Genomic DNA, 21,944 nt, shown 5'->3' with positions numbered 1-21,944 from the left:
TAAATATATTCCAGTGAACAGATGTAAACTAGTACATGACAGACTAGACAGCAATCAGCCTTGGCTTCGAAATGATGTAGCCCAAGAGGACAGTAACAACTGGCAGGAGGTCTAGAAAAAAAAAAAAAAAAAAAAAATCCCACAATGAAAGATTAATGAAATTGGTGATTTTAATCTGGAAAAGACTTAGGAGGAACATAAACCCTCACATACACTAGAGGTAGCTTCAAAGAGGAGAATAAACTGTTCTCTACTGTCCAGTTAGTGAGTATGGAAGCCTTAACATACAGAAAGAAAGATTTAAATCACGTAGCGAGACAAAACTCCAAAGATAATTCAGAATGGGAGTAAATTTCCTGATAGAGGCGATACCATCTCAGATTAAACATACATTTAACTGAGGTGCCCAAACTGCAGTCTATAGATCAGTCTGCAAGAAAAATCTGTCTGCCCAGCCCAGTCCCTGGCATCATTTTTCCACAGAGCCTCCCAAGATACAACCAGAGAGCATGTACAGTTATTTTGAAAACCTGTTCCTTGCTGCTCTGAGGGTATCACAACACCTCTCTCCTTAATAACCAGGCCTGCATCTGCCATGTAGCCCAAACACATTAAAGCGATCCATTCCATCATTCATTACAGAGCAGTTGCACCTCTAAGTATCTAAAAGGAGTTACCTAAGTGGACTGTCCCATTACATAAGACAGGTCAACATTACCTGTCTTTTAGTTATGCTGTAAAGGAGAGATCAAGACAGACCAATTCAAAGCATCTTCAGAAAAAGACACATGGCAAAACACTAGAACAATGAGCTTAAGTGTCAAGGTTCTTCCTACTCCTATCATAAAAACTGACAAATAAATATTGATGGATCTTAGTTTGGCTGAAGTTAGCAACTGATTAAGCATAGTATGAGCAGAATGCAGACTCCTGGACTTAGAGTGTTCCTCTCTGGTAAGCACACACTGTTATAACCACAGCTCCAGTTTCCTTCACGTGCATGCTCTACCAGCAGGACAAGAACTAGAGGTAGCACATGCGGTTAAGAATCTAGCTGTTCCAAATCTACGTGTATTTCAAATATCATGGCACATTATGCTTGGCTTATTATTTCAATTTTTAAAGAACCTGAGAAATTACACTGTAATATAGTTTAAAAAATAACCTTCAGCATTTAAAAAAGTACAAGAGTTAAGAATGACTAGAAGGTTCTGGCTGCTTATATATGAGAGGAAGGTGTGACTTAAGGTTGTAAAACCATTAAAAAGTCTTAGTTATATACTTACTCATCTCACCCATCCCACCTTCTTTCTCAGACTACCTCTGACTTAGGATAGATGGACTGAGGAGTAAATGAACAGTGAGCAGGTTTCTCCATTATTCAATGTGTAGTGACTTTTTTGCACGTTAACCAAAACTTGTTCTGAATACCAAATTCAGAAGTTATTCACAGTTTAAGCAGAGTGTCATAAAATCCACCATGGACAATGCCCTCAGACACATGCTGTGAATTCTGGGGTTGTCCTATGCTGGGACAGGAGTTGGACTCGATGATCCTTGTGGGTCCCTTCCAACTCAGGACATTCTATGATTCTATGATTTCAGAGCTTCAAACTTGAACATGCTTATTTTTAAGAAATTAGCGAAAGTTAGAAACTAAAGGAGAAACAGATGGGAAGTTGTCTCCTCCATTGCTGAGCTGAAGAACAATAACTGCTATACCAAGTCTTCTGATCGTTTAATCCAAGATGATCTAGGGCCCTTTGTCTTCAGTGGCCATATAATGTTCTCTGTGCTTTGAAGGATTAAGGTATATGCTGAGTATTTTAATGTTTTGACAGATCAGGCCCACAGTCTTAAGTTAGTCAGTAGGGAAACAAGTCAGGACATAGCTCATGAACATCCCTGACAACTCTGAACAACTCAACCAGCACCAAAGTACAGAAACTCTTTGAAAAATAAAAAGCAGTCAGTTCTTGTGGAAAACACTGAGCTGAGACCATGAAATCGTCTTCTCTTCAAGCAGTTCCCTACCTCATTCATTAGAGATTTCCCAACCTCTGCAACTGAGAAAGACAACCTAAAATAAAAAAAAAAGGAGCCTTCAAACCTCAGTCTAATTCCTTCTGCAAATGAGAATCCAGCCTCTATTACAGGGGAGGAAAAAGAGCGTATAATTGTTCACATGCATACACATTCTTTTTACATAATTCTGCATATAGTGTATGCATACAGGTATTAATTAATGACCAAGAGCTGGTAGGCTAGTGTGACTGAGCACACATACATAAAGAATGTATTCACTACTTTTCAACAGCCAAATAGAACTTTGGACTGCTGGTATCAAATATACAGGATTTGCCCCAGTTTCATTTCAGTTTTGAGAGGGAAGATGATGGATGTGAAAAGCTGACTGTTTCGTAATAGCCCTGTTTACAGCAGCATAGCACCTGAGCTTAAAAAAAAAAAATAGTATGTACTACCCATACACTGATTACTTTCATCTGGCAGCCGTTAACGTGGAAATGGATTGTTACTTTACCTGCTGCATCTTTTTACTCATTTTGGATTGCTGCTCCGTCACACTATGAAGCACAACAGTACAAACTCCTCAAAGTAAAAAAATAAAATTAAGAAAGAAAAGATCAAAGCAAACAATCTCTATCCCAAAGTTATACTTGGAAAATTTCTATGGAGATTTTCTTTAGCCCTGGATGCTGTCAGCAAAATCATAGCTGTTACCAGACTTAGAGGAAAAAGGAGAAGGTGGGCTACATGATAACAGAAATTAAGAGATTACTCCCACAACATTACAGTTGGATTTAGGGTCCAATCAGATAAAAGTGGAGGGGTAGTTTAGACACCTGAAGATAAAAATAAATTGATTAGTATTTTAAAGCATTTAACTTTGTCCAACAACCAGAGTGTTTTCAGAACATCCATTTTCTACTTTGAGTTCCCTACCCAAGTAGCCTACCAATGTACTACTTATAACTTAATCTCCAATTTCCCCATTTCCTGCGCATATTTTAAACTTCTCCCTTCTATAGATTGAAATAAGTTCATTTCCTTGAAGTTACAGATAAAACTGTTAGCTTCGCAATTAAATTACTTTCTGCCCCCTCCTCAAGAAGAGGAGGCAGTTTTATGAATTCCTACTGTTTCCTGTGCCAAAAGATACCACTAAAACAAGTCACCATAGCACTGAAAGCCACAGGCGGTACTCTCATTCTCGCCAAACAGTTCTGCAACAGAAGCAAGGATTCATCTTCCCAAACAAGAAAGCAAAAAGCCCCCAAGTATCCCCAGCCATGTCTTTAAATTATTTCACTGTAACAGAGCTCAGGTTTGATCTCACCAAATACAGAATGCCATAAGAATTTTTTTAGGTTGCATCAGGTTCTTTTTGTGTACACAGAGAAGTTTTTATTGGGTCTGCCTGGGAACAGGCTTGCAATGCTCTGGCACTGAGCTCTGAATTAAGCAGCAGACTACAAGAAAGAAAATGGTATTATTAAGGCTGCTTGCTCCTTTAAGGATGCTTTATATATTAGAGGCATCCCCTTGGCAAAACGAGCAAGAGGATAGTACTGAGAGATGTTTTGAATCTTTCCTAACTTCATTTTGACTCTTCCTTTCGACTTCTGCTTTATCAAGAGGTCACACATGTAAGCAAATTTACAATAACATTAAGAAAACCCAGTTACTTACAAATCTACTTCACACTGACAATTTAAAGAGATGTTAGACAATGGCATATTTCAATTCTAAGAGCAGAAAAAGTGACAATATTTGACTTGCTAATTTTAGTATCTAACTCAATTTCATCTTAGATTTTGTAAAGCTGGCTTTCAAAATCCACAATGAAATTCAGAGAACTGCTTAAAATAAGACGATTATTATATAGGATAAACGTCATAGCACATAAGACAACGCGTGCATTTTGTTCTTAAAAGCACAGTACTAAAAATCCGCAGCTTTCAAATTTCTGTATTTCAGTCATCTATATCGCATGACAGCCTTTGAAACAAAGATCAAATTAACATCCTTCTAGCTTTCAAATAATATTTTTGCCTTCTTTTCCACTATGGAAGTCTAACTAGATTATAAAATAATGCCTTACCAGATGTTGTCATTTGTCCATTACTTAATTACTGGTTCAATTACAAAGCCATAGAAGGTAATTTTCCCAAACACGCTCTAAACGTTTATTCCAGAATCCATCTAGAGCGAATGTAAAGAGTTTGGACGCTGAGATTGGTTGGTTTTAGCAGTGGGGGGAGTGGGGAGGTATCAACATACTCAAATATCAAAGTTATTTCTAATCGTTAAAAATTAACTGGACCTTTTGGTTTAAAGATTCATATAGTGCCATCTGCATTACCTTTCTGTGCTTCACATTTAAAGGTTTTCAGAATTCATAGCCTGATATTTTTTTTTTCCACACAAGAAATTTCTCCCTTTTGAAGTCCTAACACGTTGCTTGGCAATACCACCCCACCTCGGGGAAGATAACCACCACCCCTTTTTGTCTGGTCGGAAGCCTGATGGCATTGCACAGGTGTCCCATCCACCCGAAAACAAAGAAAGGCTCTGCAAATACGCTGACGTCACCGCAGCTACAGCAAGCACCGGAACAGAAACTCAAATATACACTTCGTACCCCAGTCCTACGGGAAGTCAGAACCATACCCTCCTGTTAAAGTATATCAGGAACGTGCAGAGATATGTGCTGGGAATACAAATTTAATATCTCCTGGACTAAGTGACATTCTGTTTGTTGCATAGCAACAGGAATCTACTGCAGAAAAACAATATGGAACTTTTTTTTTTTACTTGCCAAGCCACAATTAACCCCAGTCTTCCTGAGAAACAGAACATCCACGGCATAAACATTACCCTCGACACCAATCTAACCAAAGATGCTATGTCCAACACTTACTCTGTTTTACATTAAAATGATTTTGTACATTTAAATGGTTGTAGGGTATGGTGCTGCCGAGAGAAAATTCAGTGCTACAGTGCATATGGCCAGCAACATTTTAATTCTACAGTAATGTCCAAGAAAAAGTTCTTAGATGCATAAAATTTCCATCCTTAAGTGTGGAATGCTTTCATCACTTTAGACCAGAATTTTGTCATACTACATAAAAAAAATTAAAGCTCTCAAATTCTACAAGAAAAGCCTATGGCTTTATGTCTAAATAGTTTTGCTTTGTTTTGTTTGTGTTGTGTGTTTGTTTGGGGGGCTGGTTTTGTTTTACAAAAAAATAAAAATGAGCATCAACCCAAACTACTTTGAATTTAAGATCTGTTATGAATTTTGAAGCTAAACTATATGTAGACATTTAAACTGTGTTCCTCTTCACGGGAGAGAAAGTTTTTTGTAAGACAGTACAAATTGCAAAAAATCTCTCCCCCTTCCCTGAAGAATAGGAAAATTATGATCACTCAACTGGTTGGGAAATTGATACACTGATACATCATAAGTTATATGAACATATGCAACACCAAATTGGGGAGATTCCTCTCTCAGTTTTTCGTTTCTTTGTTTTTTTTTAAAAAGCCCTCTCCATTCCCAGACAAGACCATGGTAAGCTCCCTGAGAGTTACAACCAAAATATCTAATGACTGGGCTTTGGGTTGAGTCCACTCGCTACACCCACCCCAACTGCAGACCTACTTGAAGACAGGGAGCTCAGTTCAATCTAGCAGGAAAAAATGCAAGATTTCAAATACATGGATGTTGAATACCAAGACTGCCACTATATAAATCACCAAAACCTGAAAGCATTCCTAAGAGTTACACTAACAGCTCAGTCTTCATCGTAACATCACTTACAAAATATGTGCATTTTACTTAGAAGAACAAGTTAACGAAAAAGGTTACGAAGGTCTTACTATATAAGGCCTAGATAACATAAAGCATACCATTAATGAACAAGCTTACAAACACCTCCCAATTCAAAACAGCTAAGGACTTCTCATACCATACAGTCACTTCTCTCCCTCTTCATTCACAGCTAGTGAGCCACAGAACAGACCAGAGAGAAATCAGATACCTGACTGTAGGTGAAGATTGTGCATCAAATATTGGGAATCCTAAACAAGTGAACACCTTTATACATAGGCAGCACACAGAGGTTAAGTACGTATGAGAAACAGTGTTTTCTTTTTATTGTTGGGGCAGGGAAGAGTGTAAGAGGAGAGTTGCTAGTTTTGCATCCATCTGCCCTAAGAAAAGGATACACATGAATTGAAGGCAAGATACTCAGAGTATTCAGAACTAGCTTAATTGAACACTCTTCTATCCTGTGATGACTAACTAGGGACTTCAACGGGGCAAAAATAAAATCCTACTATTAGCTATCATTAAACATTAGTCATGTCTAATGATGCAGCCCTTGCAATGCAATCCACTTTCATCTGCATCCTACAGATTTACTATACACAAGTCACACTAGTGACCAAGACCACGTCCCCACACAATAACACAGATGGGCTCCTCAAACAAGGCACTCTTGAGCATTTTTTTTTCCCAGAGATTCCCAGTAGTCAGATGCTTCAAAGGAAAATACATCTTCACACTTTACACAGGAATAGTCACATTTGAGAAGTATTTTCACAGTTTTACTTTTTGACATTTTCTCTGCAATGCAATCTCCACTGCCTTTATGCAGACATCATGTTTGCAGAGTAATGCAAAAACAAATGGCAATTTAAATAGTATCCTACAGCGGTCTACCTGTTTTCAAGCCCCTAATTCCTTATTCTTTGAAATAAGGATTATGTCAAATATTGCTATTAGGTCAGACATCAAAGGTACGAGCTACCTAAAAAAACAAAACACACATCAACATTTACCTGTATCTGCAACATGCCTGCAACAATCCACACAGTGCAAAATCTCCACATGGTGTCTCCAAAGAATTGAATAACTTTCTCAGGAACTCGTCACTTGAATGTCTGAAAGCTTGCCCGTGTCCCGTTCCCCACCACTGCAGCAGTTGATCTAATAAAAGATATTGCCTCTCCCTATAAAACCTTTGTCTTGTTTATATCCTTAGAGCAACACAGCTACAGCAACAGTATTCATAACCTGCAAGACAACCTTTGTGTTTATCTTACTGACATCCATTTGCGGATTTAGCTACTGTCGGAAACAGTGGCAGTTACAGGAACAGAGAACTGTTTTTTCAGTGAATAAGAAATGTACAGCAAATAAAAAATATACAGGAATACCCTTTGGTTTTAAAGTTGCCTGTATTGTATGCCAAACCAAGAAGTCTGAGATGGTCTTCCAAACTTTATGAAAAGACTAAGATATTGGCAAAATACAAAATGAAGTCCCTGAACCCAGCACTCCGTATCTCGTCACCTCACAACTTAGTTGTAAGGTCAGATATAAAGTTCAGCAGTACTAATTTTTAGAGTAACTCATATATGATGCAGTTAACTGAGCTAATCACTAAACTAAAGGCTATTAGATTCATCACACCATATTGTGGAAACTAGAACAATGGTAGTACCACAATCCTTGAGATTACAGCATGAGATCTTTAGGGTGCAAAATTTGTTTAATTTACTTCTTTTATGTATTTGATGCTTTGGTCTTCTCTCCCTCAATCTCAAGTCAAAATTCTCATCTGAAACCCACTACTGCATTTCCAGACAGTAGCTAAAAACCCAACGAGACCACTGAAATGCTACGAAACCTCATTTTCAATTACTCTTCAAAACATGTAATGCTGAAAAACAGCTGAAGTACTGGATTCAACTTCTGCTTAAGTTTATTAGCAACAACTTACTACTCAAGCGCTCTGGCCATTCGTCTGCTCCTCCTCCTACTCTTGATTAGACAAGGATTCCCTGCTAGATTCTCCTCAGTCTTTTCTTGGTCAGAAGAACATTGAACAGGACAGGTCTTTCATGTCTTCACTCACCCCTCAAACAGCAGGCTCTAACCAAGAGAAAAGCAGTGACTACTATATACAGTGACTACTGTCTCCAAACTCTGTTTCTGACCAGATGGTTCATATCTGACTAGGAAGGCAGCCCTGTGTTCAAAAGATGTTTATTTCATACACATACACACACTAAACGGAGATACAAAGCATCAGCTACTTCCTCCACCATCCTGCTGCTCTACTCACACCAAAGTGATTCGACTAAATACTTCACTGTAAAACAATAAATTCAAATATAATAAATAGTAGCTTCTTGAGTTCTGACTATATTCAGAGACTTTTATCAAAGCAGGAGTATTCTGAACTAGAAACAAGTACCTCCAAAAATAATTTAAAAAAAAAATTCAGTATTTTTGCTGGAGTAGTACATAACTACAACCAAACTATACCTGTTCTTAAGCAATATGTTCAGTGATTAGACTTACACATACAAATGCTGAGCTTCAGCACTGATCATTTTCCTAACAGCACTGTCACTCACTACTTTATTATCTCTGCCTTAATTAGGTCCATCTAGATTAGGTTCCACTGTTTTGTCAGTCTGGCCACACCATCTATTTCAGACAATAGATAACTGTTTATTCTGAAGTTGTGAAGTCCATTTAACTTAATCCACAGTAGCCAAGTGCAGTTTTCTAAAAAATGGGCTTTGTAAATGCGTTCAAGAACACAGTACAAGTTTTCTAGTAAAGCTTCACTGTGTTCAATTTTAAGCACAAATCCAACAATTTAAAAAAAAAAAAAAATCTGTTCCATTAACTTAGGCTGAGTACTTTTATAGAAGAGTCAGCATTGTTTAACGGACTAAGGTTTGCCAAAAGGATCATACACTTTCCTCCAATATCAACAAGAGTTCAACACAGGAGAGGAAATAAAAGGTGTACACATCACTATGCATTGTTTAGAAAAGACTCCAGACTCTTAAAAGAAAGCAAAGAAGGCGAAAGAGATTTTTATAGAACAGGAAAATATACAGAGAAAACAAGTTTTCAGAACAAATAGCAGTGTATATTGTTCATTGTAACACAGTATTGACATGAACATCTACAGTAGCTAGAAAGGAAAAATTCTTTCTAGCCTATAGTTGGAAGCTTGCTACCTGAAAAACGTATTTAACAAAAGCTATTTCAAGAGCTAGAAATTTAAGCAGCAACACTACCAGGTTCAAGGCCTAGATTTACTCACAGCATACGCTTACGTCAGATTCGCAAAGCCAACCAGAAAGCTGAATGGAACCTAAAAATACTCACCGCCTCTTTCCACCGATGCCAGTAAAAATACCACTAACACAACAGTATTGAAAGTTTTGTTGGAAATTCGTGAAGTACAACAGGATCCCAATCATCTTCCCATTTAGTATTTGCATTTTCAATCTCATGCAATAAGAAAAAAATGCAACTTAAATGGAAGGCTCCACAATATATACAATCCTAGCAGATTTGACCACATACGAAGACATATACTGGTCTATACAACTGAAATATAAAAGCATTTATCAGTAGCCAGATGAGACCACAATAAAATGTTCCCTTAAATACATGCCCTTCAAAGTGTTTCGTTAAAAATCTGCTATCACTGTACAGTAACCTGCAATCAAGTGACAGCTCAGTGGCCTAAAAAAATTCTACATATTAAACTATATTTTAAGAAGTTGCTTTAAGGAGAATGACACATCCATAGAAACATATTTCCTCTAGAAAGAAAACTAAAATATTTCTGTAGTTGTTACAAAACTGCAACTAAGGCATAATAGAGGCTTTAGCTATACCAATGATTACTCTTGTTCTTTTACTATTCTGCTTAATTCCCACATTCTAAAACGTTTCCTTTTTTAAACTAGGTGGCTAGTATACTGGGAACACACAACCACCTCACCTTCTTCATGGAATTTGCAATAAGTATATATTACTTAGTAACCTGATTCAGGAAACAAAAAATAAGTTTCAAATTTGTGAAGAATAACACAAGAATGAGAGACCCTTTGAAACAAAACCCTTCCCATCTTGTTTGTGCTGCAAACTAGGAGTTTCAAGAGTTATTTCTGGCAGCACACCAGTCCAGCAAAGTAGCATTTTTGCATAACCCTCTGGAGTGCAATCAGTTTCCACTGCTATCTCCCATACTTCACTGGGTGTCAGCACCTTTCTTTACCATAATTTAAAAAACAAAAAAGGAAAAGAAAAAAAAATAGAAGAAAAAAACCCACACCACTAACCTACACACTTAGCAAAGCAGCATACTAGTTTTGGACTAAAGTGAAATAGTTTCTACTGTTCTTCTTTTATATAAGCCAGCTTTGCCTGGAGAATTTTCAATACGTGAAACTAATAGCAGATTTTTTTTTTTTGCCTGAATATTGATCGTGTTTTCTTTCAATGAGTTCTGCCTAAAGATTACTCACGGAGGGCAACAGAACCTTACCTCAACTCCTCACATGAACTTGTGCACTGATTCCCAAAACGTGTGCTTATTACTAGCAGTTCAACTGGAAAGACTAATCCAAAGTAGACTGACAACTCATCTCACGTCACATTGAACAGTCCCGTTTTCTCCACCGGGCTCTCACTAGCATTTGGGCAGCATACCCAGGAAAATGTCACACCTTCTCTCATGGAGCAGTTCCATAAGCTGCCCATAAGTGTCTACAGAACTGTAATGTTCAGAGCAGCACATGTGTAACACTGTCAAAAGGCAGTAAGCATGATTTTCACATTCTTTTTTGGAACTTTTCAAACATTAGTCGTGAAATAGCTACAGTAAAGGAGACTTGTAGTAAGACATAGTAGGGGAGAGGCTTATCAATTATTAGAACAATTAATTACGAGTATCCGAAATAAAACTTAACGTTTTCCTCCAAAACTTGTATTGGTACAGAGCATCTTAAAACGAGGTAAAACTACTTCCGACTCAGTTACTTAGATATATATTTTAATTTCTTAAGTTAGAAAATCTGAAAGTTAAAATCAGGTAGTGCAGCCATTTCTAAATGGGGAAAAAAGATTCTGTATGCTATTCAACAAAAAAGCTACATACAAACCTCGTTCTCCTCCAGGTTTGTGAGAACAAGTGGGAAGTTAGGGCAAGGGAGGGACAGCAGCAACGCAACACCGGCTTTTCATCTGGCAGGTTTAAATACTGACAGATATAAAAGTGGCTTTGCTCCTGTATAAATGCTGAGAGGTGCCAACAGCCCAAGAAGACAAGGTAGTTTTATACAATTCACAAGGACTGGCAGGGAAAGGGGAGGGGGGGGGGGGGGTGGCAGGTGAGGTAGGTATCATCAAAAAATACTTAAAATATATTGAAGCTGTTCAACGAGGCTTGTGTGACTTCTGTCTCTGCTACATTTACTTTCAGCTACTGCTAAAAGTCAAAACTTTTGAATCAAACATAAAAAGCACGTATCTTCTGCTTTCCCTCAACACTACAGCACTCTTAAAACCTAAACATGTCTGGATGTTTAGAGAGTTGGCACGTGCATTTCTACACTGCTGAGCGGAGCAAGCATGAACTGTCAAGAGAAATTGTAGATGAAAGGTCAAAGCAAAGAAAGGAATAATTCTGTTTCACAAAATACATTTGCTCTCTAGTAATGAAAGCAAATGACTCTATCCAGTGGTTCAATAACCTGCTTTTGTAATAGTTCTGCATGAAATGCACTAGCATGGCAAGAAGCAGTTCTCATTACTAAGTATTGCCAATCACATGCCTAAGGCAGCACCGTGATACGTCACTTAGGGCATAAGTGTGCTAGCAAAGCATCCGCTGAAACAGGTGCTGGAAGAATAATTCCCCTCCTTTTTATGGCAGCGTAGAAAAAAAGACTTTTACACTATAGTGGTCTGAAGCAGGACACTAACTCGGTCTTGTTTTCTGACCTCCAACAACAAACAACATGAAGTCCTGAATTAGAGTCAAGAAAAAACTTGTACATACCCTTCCAGAGAGCATTCCTGAATTACACACCCTCCCAGACTGTTTCTAATTTTTAGAGGCTGACAACACAATTGCTAAGATGGTCATAAATAGCTTATTCTAAAAAAATTTGTATTCTGATTCCTGCACCCTCCATTCACACAGTAATCTTTTAAAGACTTATACTTTTACTATCAAAAATAATTCACTAAACTATCCAGAGACCTTGAGGGCAAAACAGTTGTCAGATCCCATATCAGGTGGGCAGAAACAACCCATCCAAAAATTACTTGCAACTGTCACAAATAAAGTGCTAGCTAAAGACCGCACTTCTATCAGACAGATGACTCAGTCCATCTGTTAGTTTACTTAAGAACAAGGAAAGTAACCTGAATTCTTGCATTCACCTGAAAAAAAAACTGCCTAAACCACCAATTTTACCCTTGAGATATGAGCAATTTTAGGAACTGTACTGGTTGCAGTTATGCGTATCCAGTCTAATTTAACTGCCTGCTTGCACTTCCAACATTTTGTCAAATATTTCTCAACTAAATTATGCTTTCTACTTCAAATATGCTATTCGTGCAAGTATTATAACTAAAGCAAAGGCACAATTCCACAGTGTTACCTTACAGATTGATGTACACAATAACGTAATGCCACCATTGAAATTAATGGCTTTGTTACTCTGGTATTTTACTACCTTAAATAACTGCAGTTACTGCAGTAGACTGAACCATACTACTGTCACTAATAATACAATGCTCTTGTATACCCACTTTTCTGGAAACCCTGGGAAACGTGTGTGGGTTCCTTCAAGAATTCCTAGTCCTAATGAAGGTACATGTTTTGTTACTTCTGCTGTGGGCTTTCACTCATGTATTAAAGATGTAAAAAAACAGTGAGTATGGTATTGGATATCTTAGCACAACATTTAAAATATAATGAAGACTTACTAACCCAGGCACAAGATACACTGACTTTTAAATGATAACATGAATTACATTCTAAAGCAACACACTTGAGCAGAAAAGCTGCTGAGTGTAAGTAAGTAGAAATATTAATATGGTTTAGAGACCACAAATGTAGCTTTTTTATCTTGAAAACACAAGTGAGGATATGACATGATTTTCTGAAAACTCAGAATCTATAATAATTTAGCTGCTTGCCTTATCTAAATACAGAATGAACATTCACCCATAGGATGCACATAGTAGCCCATGGTAAACACAAATTAATACACTGGGCTCTGAAAATACTAGAATTTAAAACTCTAAAAAAATACAGTTTCTGTCCCAGTTCCTGCAACTTGAGTAATGAAACCAGACTAAGCAGTCTGCTTTCTGACTAGCACACTAATGAAAAACAATTCTTTCCCACACAAAGAAATGGATGTAGTAATCCCAAGAGAAGGCTGTACAGTTTGATTAAAAAAAAAGTCAGTATCTTGGAAAGCTCATTTATTTTTATTGGAGTTAGTATACAAAATGAGCTAGATACCAAAAAAAAAAATTTAAGAGAAGTCAGTTAACCTTCACTGTAGAATCCCAACCCCAGCAGTAGAGTTACGTTTATCAGCTTCCATAACACGGATTTCAACATATGCTTCCATAGAAGTCTGTTCACACATGTTCTTTCTTGTATGAATACGATGGGAAGTTATGCTATCACTAGAACCAAGGCACCAAATTGTGTTGTTACCTAGATCTTAACTACCTTTTCCCCCCACCACATTCCAGTCAGCTAGTAAATGGAAACCTCACTGAATATGCCTATTCCTGGATACCTATTATGAGATAAGTGCATTCAGGAAACTATATTAAGAGCAGTACTTAGTCAGCTAGCCACAATACAATAAGAACAACAGGTGTTCATGGGAATCGGCTGTTTACCTACAGCGGGGGACACAGAAACACACAAGCCCGATTCAAGTTGGCTCCTGAACCAAGTAACTTCATACTTAGGGTAGACCATTTAACTGGGATATTTAATATTCAAAGTTTATCAGCAACCTAAAACCCCTAACAGATGCTACTCAAATAGCATATAATTTTAATTCAAATACAAAACAGACCTGCAAGAATTAATTCTTGTGTACTGCTGCTGTTTGTGTCCTACTGAATTGCTGTTTATTTTATAAGAAGAAGATGCTCTTTACGATGATGTTTAGTTTTATTTGACATAAGGAAAACCAGTTTGCTCTTTGGTAACTGACCAGCCAACCACCCAGACAAGGTGTGAGATCTTAACATGAAATCATCAGAATTAGTTCAGGCTCACATTGGCTGAAGAACAGGCTCTCGCACATGTATGTGCCAAAGGACAGAACAGAAACTGGGGGCTTGCTTTTTTTTCCCCCCAGCTCATCTCAGAATTTCTAGTATTTATTTCTTTTGTTCTTTGGAGCATCAACTGCATACTTACCTGCAGAACAGCAATGGCAGAATGCAGTTTATGCATTCCAGGAGACCATCAGTATCATGTCAAAAGTATGTTTTTAGTATTAGCTGCTAAGATTTAACACCACCTGCAAACAGAGGAGCTATATATGAAACAACTGATCACTTGTCCCATCCGCCTTGGCACTCCTCCCCAGTCATAACTTGACCGGCAAATATGCATTAAAAGACATTGCCTGAACAAAATACAGCGTGAAGATACTGTTTAAACATGTTTCAGAAATATACCGTCAATCCTAGTCTAAACAAGTCCACAGAGACAGCGTGCAGTGAAAGCTTGCCATTGTACTGGAGTCGGACCAATTAAAACTGAGTCAATTTAATAGTGCCTCCATAGAGAGAAAATACTTCTTTAACCACATCATTTTCTTAGCCTGTGTAGTTTAATTGGTACAGTTTGCTTCTTATTTCGAAAGGCTTGAAATGAGTGTTCTCAAAGTCAGATTTCTTTGAAATACCCAATGACCACTCAGAGTGACCATCCAGCTCGCAACTACACTTCCCTCTTACCAGCTTAACGCTTTGCACTCACGAGCAGGTAGGAAATTTCAGAGCTATAATATATTCATTTGCCTATATTTACTAACTGCTTCAAGTCAACTATTCAAACATCTAAATAAGCAACCTAAGGGTAGGTTCAACCTAGACACTTTCCTGTTACACTGGTTAAGAGAAATACTTGTGCTTCCTCCAAGCTGGCAGAAGTCCTAGCACACATACAGTTACATCAGCGAAAGAGCAGTCTTGCTGGTATAGCTTACTTCACTCGGCATCACCCGCACTATTAAAGTACTTTTTGTCAGTACGAAAACCAAATTTATACAAGGCTTCTCAAAATATTTATGCCAACTCTTGCTAGATTAACAGCAGTCATTGTGTTAAAGACTGTCAGGATAATTAAAAAAAACCCCTCTTGTTCAAAGGATCTGGGTATGAACTGTAAGTTTTGTAAGCTGTAACTTTTTATTTGCAGGGCATCTGACTTCTACATGAGCAACATGAATAAGTGAAAATAAATTATCACGAGACAAAACAAAGCTTAAAATAACACAGGACATAAATATCTACAGTTAACAAAGAAAACTAGAGGGAAATAAAGAACACAATTCTAAACAACACAGCAGGGAGATTGTTCCCATGCTTCCCGCTGCAATGCTACCGTTGAAGGTGTACACAGACTGGGGAGGGGGGACGACAACGACACCCTTAAGTTCAAAGAATGTAATTAGGATTTTACTGTCATTTACAGAGAATTCTAACGGCTCGTCAGTTTGTTGCAGCAGAGGAATTGGCTGATTTTCATCACACGAATCTTGCCGAGTTATACTCCAAAGGACCTCATGACTTACGGTCATCTTTAAGACAAAGAAGGTTCAAATCCAACTGCAAGCCAGGCAGTATCTTCCAGGGGAGAAGAAAAAAAAAAAAACACACAAAAAAAACGAGAGTAACTCTGTTTCCCCGCAGTTTCACTGAGGGACAGGCCTACAGGGAGCACAACGTCCCCGCAGAGCCAGGGCAGCGCTCGGGCTCCCCAGCCGCATTTCTCAGCGGGTCCTGCACCAATCCAGCGAGAAGATTATGGAAACAGAGCAGGCACTAAAGAGAGCTGAGGGGAGGGGGACGGGCCAGGGAGGCAGAAAATCGCCTCCGAATGAATGAGCCGGCGGGGAGCGGGAGTCCCCGGCAGGAAGGCAGGCAGGCACCCACCTCCCTCCGCGCCGCCTCCCCCGGCCCCCAGCCGCGGCCACCTCAGTGTTTACATCCGAAAGCTCCAAACGCGACACTTTCCCGGCTGCCGAGAGGGGGATTCCCCCCCCCGCTCCCCGCGACGCCTCTTTATTGATCACCCAGGGAAAAGCCCAGCTGCTGCTGCTGCTGCAATGCAACACGCGCCGGGGAAGGCGGAGGGGAAGGGGGGGGGGGAAAAAACACCACACCGGGAGAGAAAGAAAGGAGACGGGCGGCCGGGGCTCCCGCCGTGCCGGCGCGCACCGCCGCGGCCAGCCCGGAGGAGGCGCCGGAGCGGGGCCGCCCCCCCCCCGCCCTCACCCCGGCCCGGGCCCCGCTGCTGCCCCCCGAGTGCAACTTCGCCGCCGCGGGGGACGGGGACGGCGGGGCCGCCCCTCCCCCACCCGCCACTAACAATGGGCCCCTCCCCCACCGCGGGGCTCCCCTCAGCCCGGCCCCCGCCGCCGGCCGAGAGACTCCCCCCCCCGGTTCACGGCTGTGGAGCGTTAGAGGCAGAGGGCACAGACACCACCCCCCCGCGCCGCTCGCCCGCTCGCTCGCTCACGGGGCCGGCCCCTCACCTCATGGTGCTGCCCGGGGTCGCGGAGCCGCTCCCGCTTCCTCGCTCGCTCCGCTCTCTCCCCCGCCCCGCTCCGCTCCTCGCCGCTCCGCAGGGGCTGGCGCGTCAACGGACAGCGAGGCGTTAACGGACAGCGAGGCGTTAACGGACAACAAGACGTCAACGGACAGCGAGACCCCCCCGGCCGCCTGCGCCTCCCCGCCCGTCTCCGCCGCTCCCTCCGCCGCCGGGCCGGGCCAGACCACCGCGGGGAGCCGGGGGGTGGGAGGGGACGAGAGCGAGGTGGGGGAAAGGGGCGGGGAGGAGCGAACCAACGCGCGGGAAGGGAAGGGGGAGGAGGAGGGAGAATGGGCGGGCGGGGGGGAGCGCGGGGGAGGCCGGAGACACCGGCGGGCCTGAGGGAGCGGCGGCGGGCGGGGGGCGCGGCGGCAGCAGCGGCGGACGGGGGACGCGGCGGGGCGGGGGGGGGCGGGAGGAAGGGGCGGGACGCGGAGGCCGCGCCCACCGCCCCGCTGCCGCCTGTGCGGGTGAATGGGGCTCAGCGGCCCCGCGCGGGGGCGGGCGGACCCACCTACCGTCCGTCCTCAGGTGAGGCGGTGCCTCCCCGGGAGCTGCTCTTCAGCCCGCCCTCGGGACAAGCGGTCGCCTGCGACAGCTCGTTCCCCAGCGGCCCGTGCCATTGTCCTGCGGGGCCGGGGGACAGGCGGGGCAGGGCACCGCGGCGAGACCCCGCTCCCGGCCCGCCCCTCGGGCCGGGGGAAGCGGAACCGGGGGTGCCGGTGGTGGGGCCCGTGCCGTGGCCCGGCGCCCGGGAGACGCCCCGGAGCGGCGGGGCCCCCACAGAGCCGCGTCCCGGCCGGCGGAGCTCGGTGCTTCGGGCTCGCCAAGGCCGGTGGTGAAGCCGTCCATCAGCAGACCCTTCCCCTTCCGCGCCCCGGCCCCTCTGCGCCGGGGTCTGTCCGCTGGAGTGTGTAGCGGTAAGGTTGGGGTCTGTGCGTAGGAGAGCACATAGCCCGTGGCGTGAGCTCGGCAGGTAAATTACTCTGGGTCTGTGTGGCTCTTCCAATGGCCCTTCTCTGCCCTCGGAAGCGTGTGGCCTAGGGCACGTTTTCAGGGATACAGGAACGTTATTTCAGCTGTACATCTTCCGCTAGCCCCGCGTCTGTGCTAAATCCAGAGTTACGTTTTGCTGTTAGTACTCCCAGCGGATCCAACACACGGCGTGTGTAACGTCAGCCCAGCTCGTGTTCAGCTCATTTCTGTCAAGCGACAAATACCCATTCTCTTTCGTCTCCGTTAACAGAAGTGATGAGCAAGTATCTTTGCAATTTCCAATGACATTAAGGCATCATAGTGCTTTTGCATCTCTGATTTAATTTTTCCCTAACAAATACCAGCGTTTTCTAGGGTTTAGTTATTAAAAATGTATTGTACGTGAGAAATGTGTATATATATCTTCTTTATAAATTTGTAGACCTTGAGACATAAAAAGGTAAAGAATTTTAGAAATACATACATATCTTCTTTACATATTTCTGATCTACGTTTCACACATTGAAGTTTTTTTACCCTGAATCTCAGTTATTTGACACTGTGCGTACAACCGCTTCCTTGACCAGTATGATATGAGGCAGGATCATCCATTGTCAATTAATGGTGTGAGTAACGCAGTAAGAGAGGAGCTAGTCAATGAAAAAAATGGTCAATTGTTAGAAAATACTAATTCAGGAAAAAGGACAGGCTCTGAAAACTCTGAAGCTAATGAATAACAGTTTAGTAAGAAAATTAACATGTTTTTACTGGCATAGGGATGATGTCAATGAAAATGTTGCAGTAGAGGTGAATCACAAAATGCAGATGAGTAATCAGAAGAAAAGCAGCATCGTACTCTTAACAATTAAGTGGGTACCTTTGACAACAACGTAAACACAGTCCAAAATAGGTGACACAATTGAATCTGGTAAATAGATTTACCTTAATTGCTTCCAGCAAATACTGAGGACTCTTAAAGACTGACAGTGGACCTCAGTTCTTAAGGAATCATGAATTTATTAAGATCTGGGCTTCCTCTCACCGGAACATCCTCTGAATAAAAGGTTTGAAAAGAAAGCCATTCTGACAGTGAAAAGTATCTTGAAGACAGCCAAATATAAATGTTAAGATCTATATCTAACTGATATATCTATGTACATATCTATTGGGCTTCAGCAGATAAATCAGTAGAAGAAATGGCGGAGGTGGTTGGAAGAAGAAGGATTTTGTTCTAAGATCCCGGTTGTTCTATACCAGAAAAAATCAGGATCATAACGTGACCGTTCCGATACAACTGTTTGGTCATATTAGTCAAATATAAAAGAAGTTTGACTGTGACAGGTATATAAAAAACACTGAAAGTATGCCCGGGCTACAAGTCTGCCTGAGAGGGAATGAAAATAGCCAGAAGCTGTTACTCCTGCAAAATAACTATTATCGTTATTTGTGTTATATTACTTGGTGTTCTTAGCCAGATCAGATACGGTCATAGCTGGATTTCTCAAGACATACTCTGTGAATTTGTAAAACTGCCAGAAGAATAATTTTGCATGCTGGCATCGCAGATGTCACCAAGTGCAAAGTCATTCTGGACGCTAGCTTAGTCAAAAATCCCATTGAATTAATCTGTAACAAAATACTAAATCTGCAGTAACTTCATATTAGCAGTTACATGAGAAGGAGGGGAGCCAAAATGATATAGGGCAGAAATCAATTATAAATGTTGAGTGCCTTTTTCTTTCCAGGTCAATTTAGCGATGTTATTGTCAAGAAATTAAAGTAGTCTAGCAGAAGAACGAGTTAGTGTCGTGTACATATTTATGATACTGAATTATGCATTGAGAAATCTGTAATCTTTTATAGCGGGCCCGCATGTTCTTGAGCTGTAATCGTTCGATGTGTCCAAGTCTTTGTGCGATTCTGCCGTTATCTTTCTCGCTGACGGGATCCTCCAGCAGCACAGTATGGGTGTTAATGCCCTCCGCATCACCTCCCACTGCTCTCCCTTCTTCTGGAAATGACAAAAACAATGTGACAGAAAGCCTTCGTAGCTGGTGGTGTCACGCTAATAACCTGGGGCCCCTGACAACTTACAAGGCTGAGCCACGTAATGGCTCTTCTAATCTGTGTCCGAGGACCATGTTTGTGCCCTCCTTTCTCTAGATCCAAGCAGCTCAGAATACCCCAAAGCCACTTCGCATCCCTCCCTCTTGCATTTTCTGCTGCCTAGCTGCAACCGAGGACTGGAATTCAGATGTTTCCAAAGGCTAAGCCAGCTCAGGTTGAGTGGTATGGTGTGCCTCCTCTCCAAACAACCTGAATAACGAAGGCTTTTTGAATGCCAGAGAAGTGGTTCACCCAGGCATAAACCAGAAGAGAATGTGTTTCTGTTTAGTATCAGCCAGATGCAAGAGGCTTGGCAGGCTACTCCTGAGCAAACCCTGCCGAGTCCGTCGCATCTCATCAGCATGGATCACCCTTAATACAGGGTCATGAGGAGGATGCATGACTAATGTTCTGAAGACATTCGGGGAATCTAAAAGCTTCAAAAAGCAGACTAATCCCTCCTCTCATAGTGAGGTTTCTCCCATCTTCTCTGAACCAATTTCCCGCTTTGCAGTCTTTGTTTCTTTGGAAAGTCTGTTTGTATTTAAGAGGAAAAAGTAGCTGAGATCTTCATATGTCTTACCACAGTCAGTGTCCTAGGACAGCTGCGCTTATGCAGGATCACTTTGGCCTTCTGTGATGATCTGTAAATAGCATAATGCAGGATACACAGTCAGAGAGGTTTCTGGAGTGGGGGGGAAGTGGGTTTTTCTGGTGGTTTTGGTTTTTTGAAGGTTATTGTTCTTTTTACTTAATGTGTCTAGAGTCTGGTTTTCAAATATGTACAAAAAGATTTTTTCTTTCAATTCTTTGGATTATTTTCTGTAGAACTAGTATGGAAAGAAAATGCAATTTACTATGTGATAGAAGTGAGAGAACTGCAACAACAAAGCATGAGCTTTCTCTCTGGTGATAGTGAAGGACTTTCCAAAAATGGTGGACTGAAACAAAACGGCTCTGACAGTGTGCTCCTGTTAGTATCTAAGATTATCAAAACAGAAGTGAATTAAGTAATTTAATATATTATTTTCATCACTATTTATGTTAATCTAATTTATAAATGTATCTTTTGCTCTGAACGAGACACAGAGCTGACGCCTGAACCAATTCCATGAGGTCATGGTTAGTTGAACAAGATGAGGATCAGACTACTATACAGATGGTTAAAATATACTGGCTAGTATAATTCTTCCTGTCCTCTTCTTTTTTTCCCTCACACCCAAGTCATTTTCAATTTCAGGTTGCCATTAGTCAGCCGACTGCTGAAGTGTTGCATAGCAGACCATTAAAGGAAATGCTTTCAACCAAAAACTCTTTAGATTTCTTTTATTTATGAAATTATGCAGTATTTCTCAGCCATCATCTGGGGGAGGGGGAGTAAACTATCTCTAAAATTCTTTAAGAATGCTAAAATAAACAATTGTTGGCAAGACTCAGCAGATAACAACAACAACAATATCCAGCAAGGTCTTTTCTTAATGGAATAATATTTTTGTTTTGTTGTAGAAAAGGCAAAACAACATCACCAGAAAAGAAAGCAAATCTTTTCCTATCAAACACAGTCCTTTGACTCCTGAATGTGAACCTCAATCTTCCTACCAGCATACCCTGCTCCATGTTATACCAGTAAACAATTCATAGATCTTCCAGCAAGCACCTCCGAAGAGGAGTGAAAACAACAGCTGAAGCTTTCCACTGTGCGTCTTTCCACCAAGGTTCCTAATGGTGCCCCTCGTACAGTCAAATAGCATCAGCAAATCTAACCACAAGCCTCAGTAGATGTAAGTCTGGAGTATAGTATGTGTCTTTCAGTCTGTTCCCAGTAGACTCAAATATTTAAGTGAAAATTCCTTGAATAAAAAGGGATTGCTTTTTTCCCCTAGAAGTATCATGAAAATAATTTGTATTGAGGTGCAGGCCATTCAGTGAAGGCTGAAATCTCTTTTTATGTAAGTACTGTCTATGAAGTGTAAATTGATGCATTGTGCACTAAGTCTAAAAATGCTTTTCTGACACTCAGATAAATTATGATTGTTGTTTTGACCCTTGTCTTTCATTCACCTCAACTCAGTTGCTGACTTTTGTGGTTTCTGAGATGACACGTTGATTTAGGACCACTGCGATAGACCAATCTCATCTCTTGGTTTCCATCTA

At 41.3% G+C, this 21,944-nt stretch overlaps 2 protein-coding genes across 8 annotated transcripts in view; one reads left to right on the top strand and one right to left on the bottom strand.

Moving 5' to 3' along the window:
- Positions 1–17,298, bottom strand: part of ENAH (ENAH actin regulator) — a 101,991-nt gene extending 84,693 nt beyond the window's left edge. For 5 of the 7 annotated variants that reach the window (XM_068399419.1, XM_068399434.1, XM_068399451.1 and 2 more), the window contains exon 1: positions 16,654–17,028. In XM_068399419.1, the coding sequence (XP_068255520.1) occupies positions 16,654–16,658 (5 nt within the window). In that variant the 5' untranslated portion in view covers positions 16,659–17,028. Of the gene's footprint in view, positions 1–16,653; positions 17,029–17,227 lie in introns of those variants that run through there. The other 2 variants (XM_068399425.1, XM_068399472.1) reach the window with 2 other exon arrangements.
- On the top strand, positions 17,000–17,551 carry LOC137669442 (cuticle collagen 40-like). The gene has a single exon (XM_068411920.1). The coding sequence runs from the start codon at positions 17,000–17,002 to the stop codon at positions 17,549–17,551; it is 552 nt and encodes a 183-aa protein (XP_068268021.1).
- The last annotated feature ends 4,393 nt before the right edge of the window (positions 17,552–21,944 follow it).

The sequence above is a fragment of the Nyctibius grandis genome, chromosome 1 (genome assembly GCF_013368605.1).
Source record: "Nyctibius grandis isolate bNycGra1 chromosome 1, bNycGra1.pri, whole genome shotgun sequence".
Lineage (NCBI taxonomy): Eukaryota > Metazoa > Chordata > Aves > Nyctibiiformes > Nyctibiidae > Nyctibius > Nyctibius grandis.
The sequence above is the reverse complement of the archived record's forward strand: the minus strand, read 5'-3'. Positions and strand labels throughout refer to the sequence as shown.

Coding starts and splice junctions, on each gene's coding strand:
- LOC137669442 (XM_068411920.1), top strand. CDS start 17,000: ATGGGCGGGCGGGGGGGAGCGCGGGGGAGGCCGGAGACACCGGCGGGC.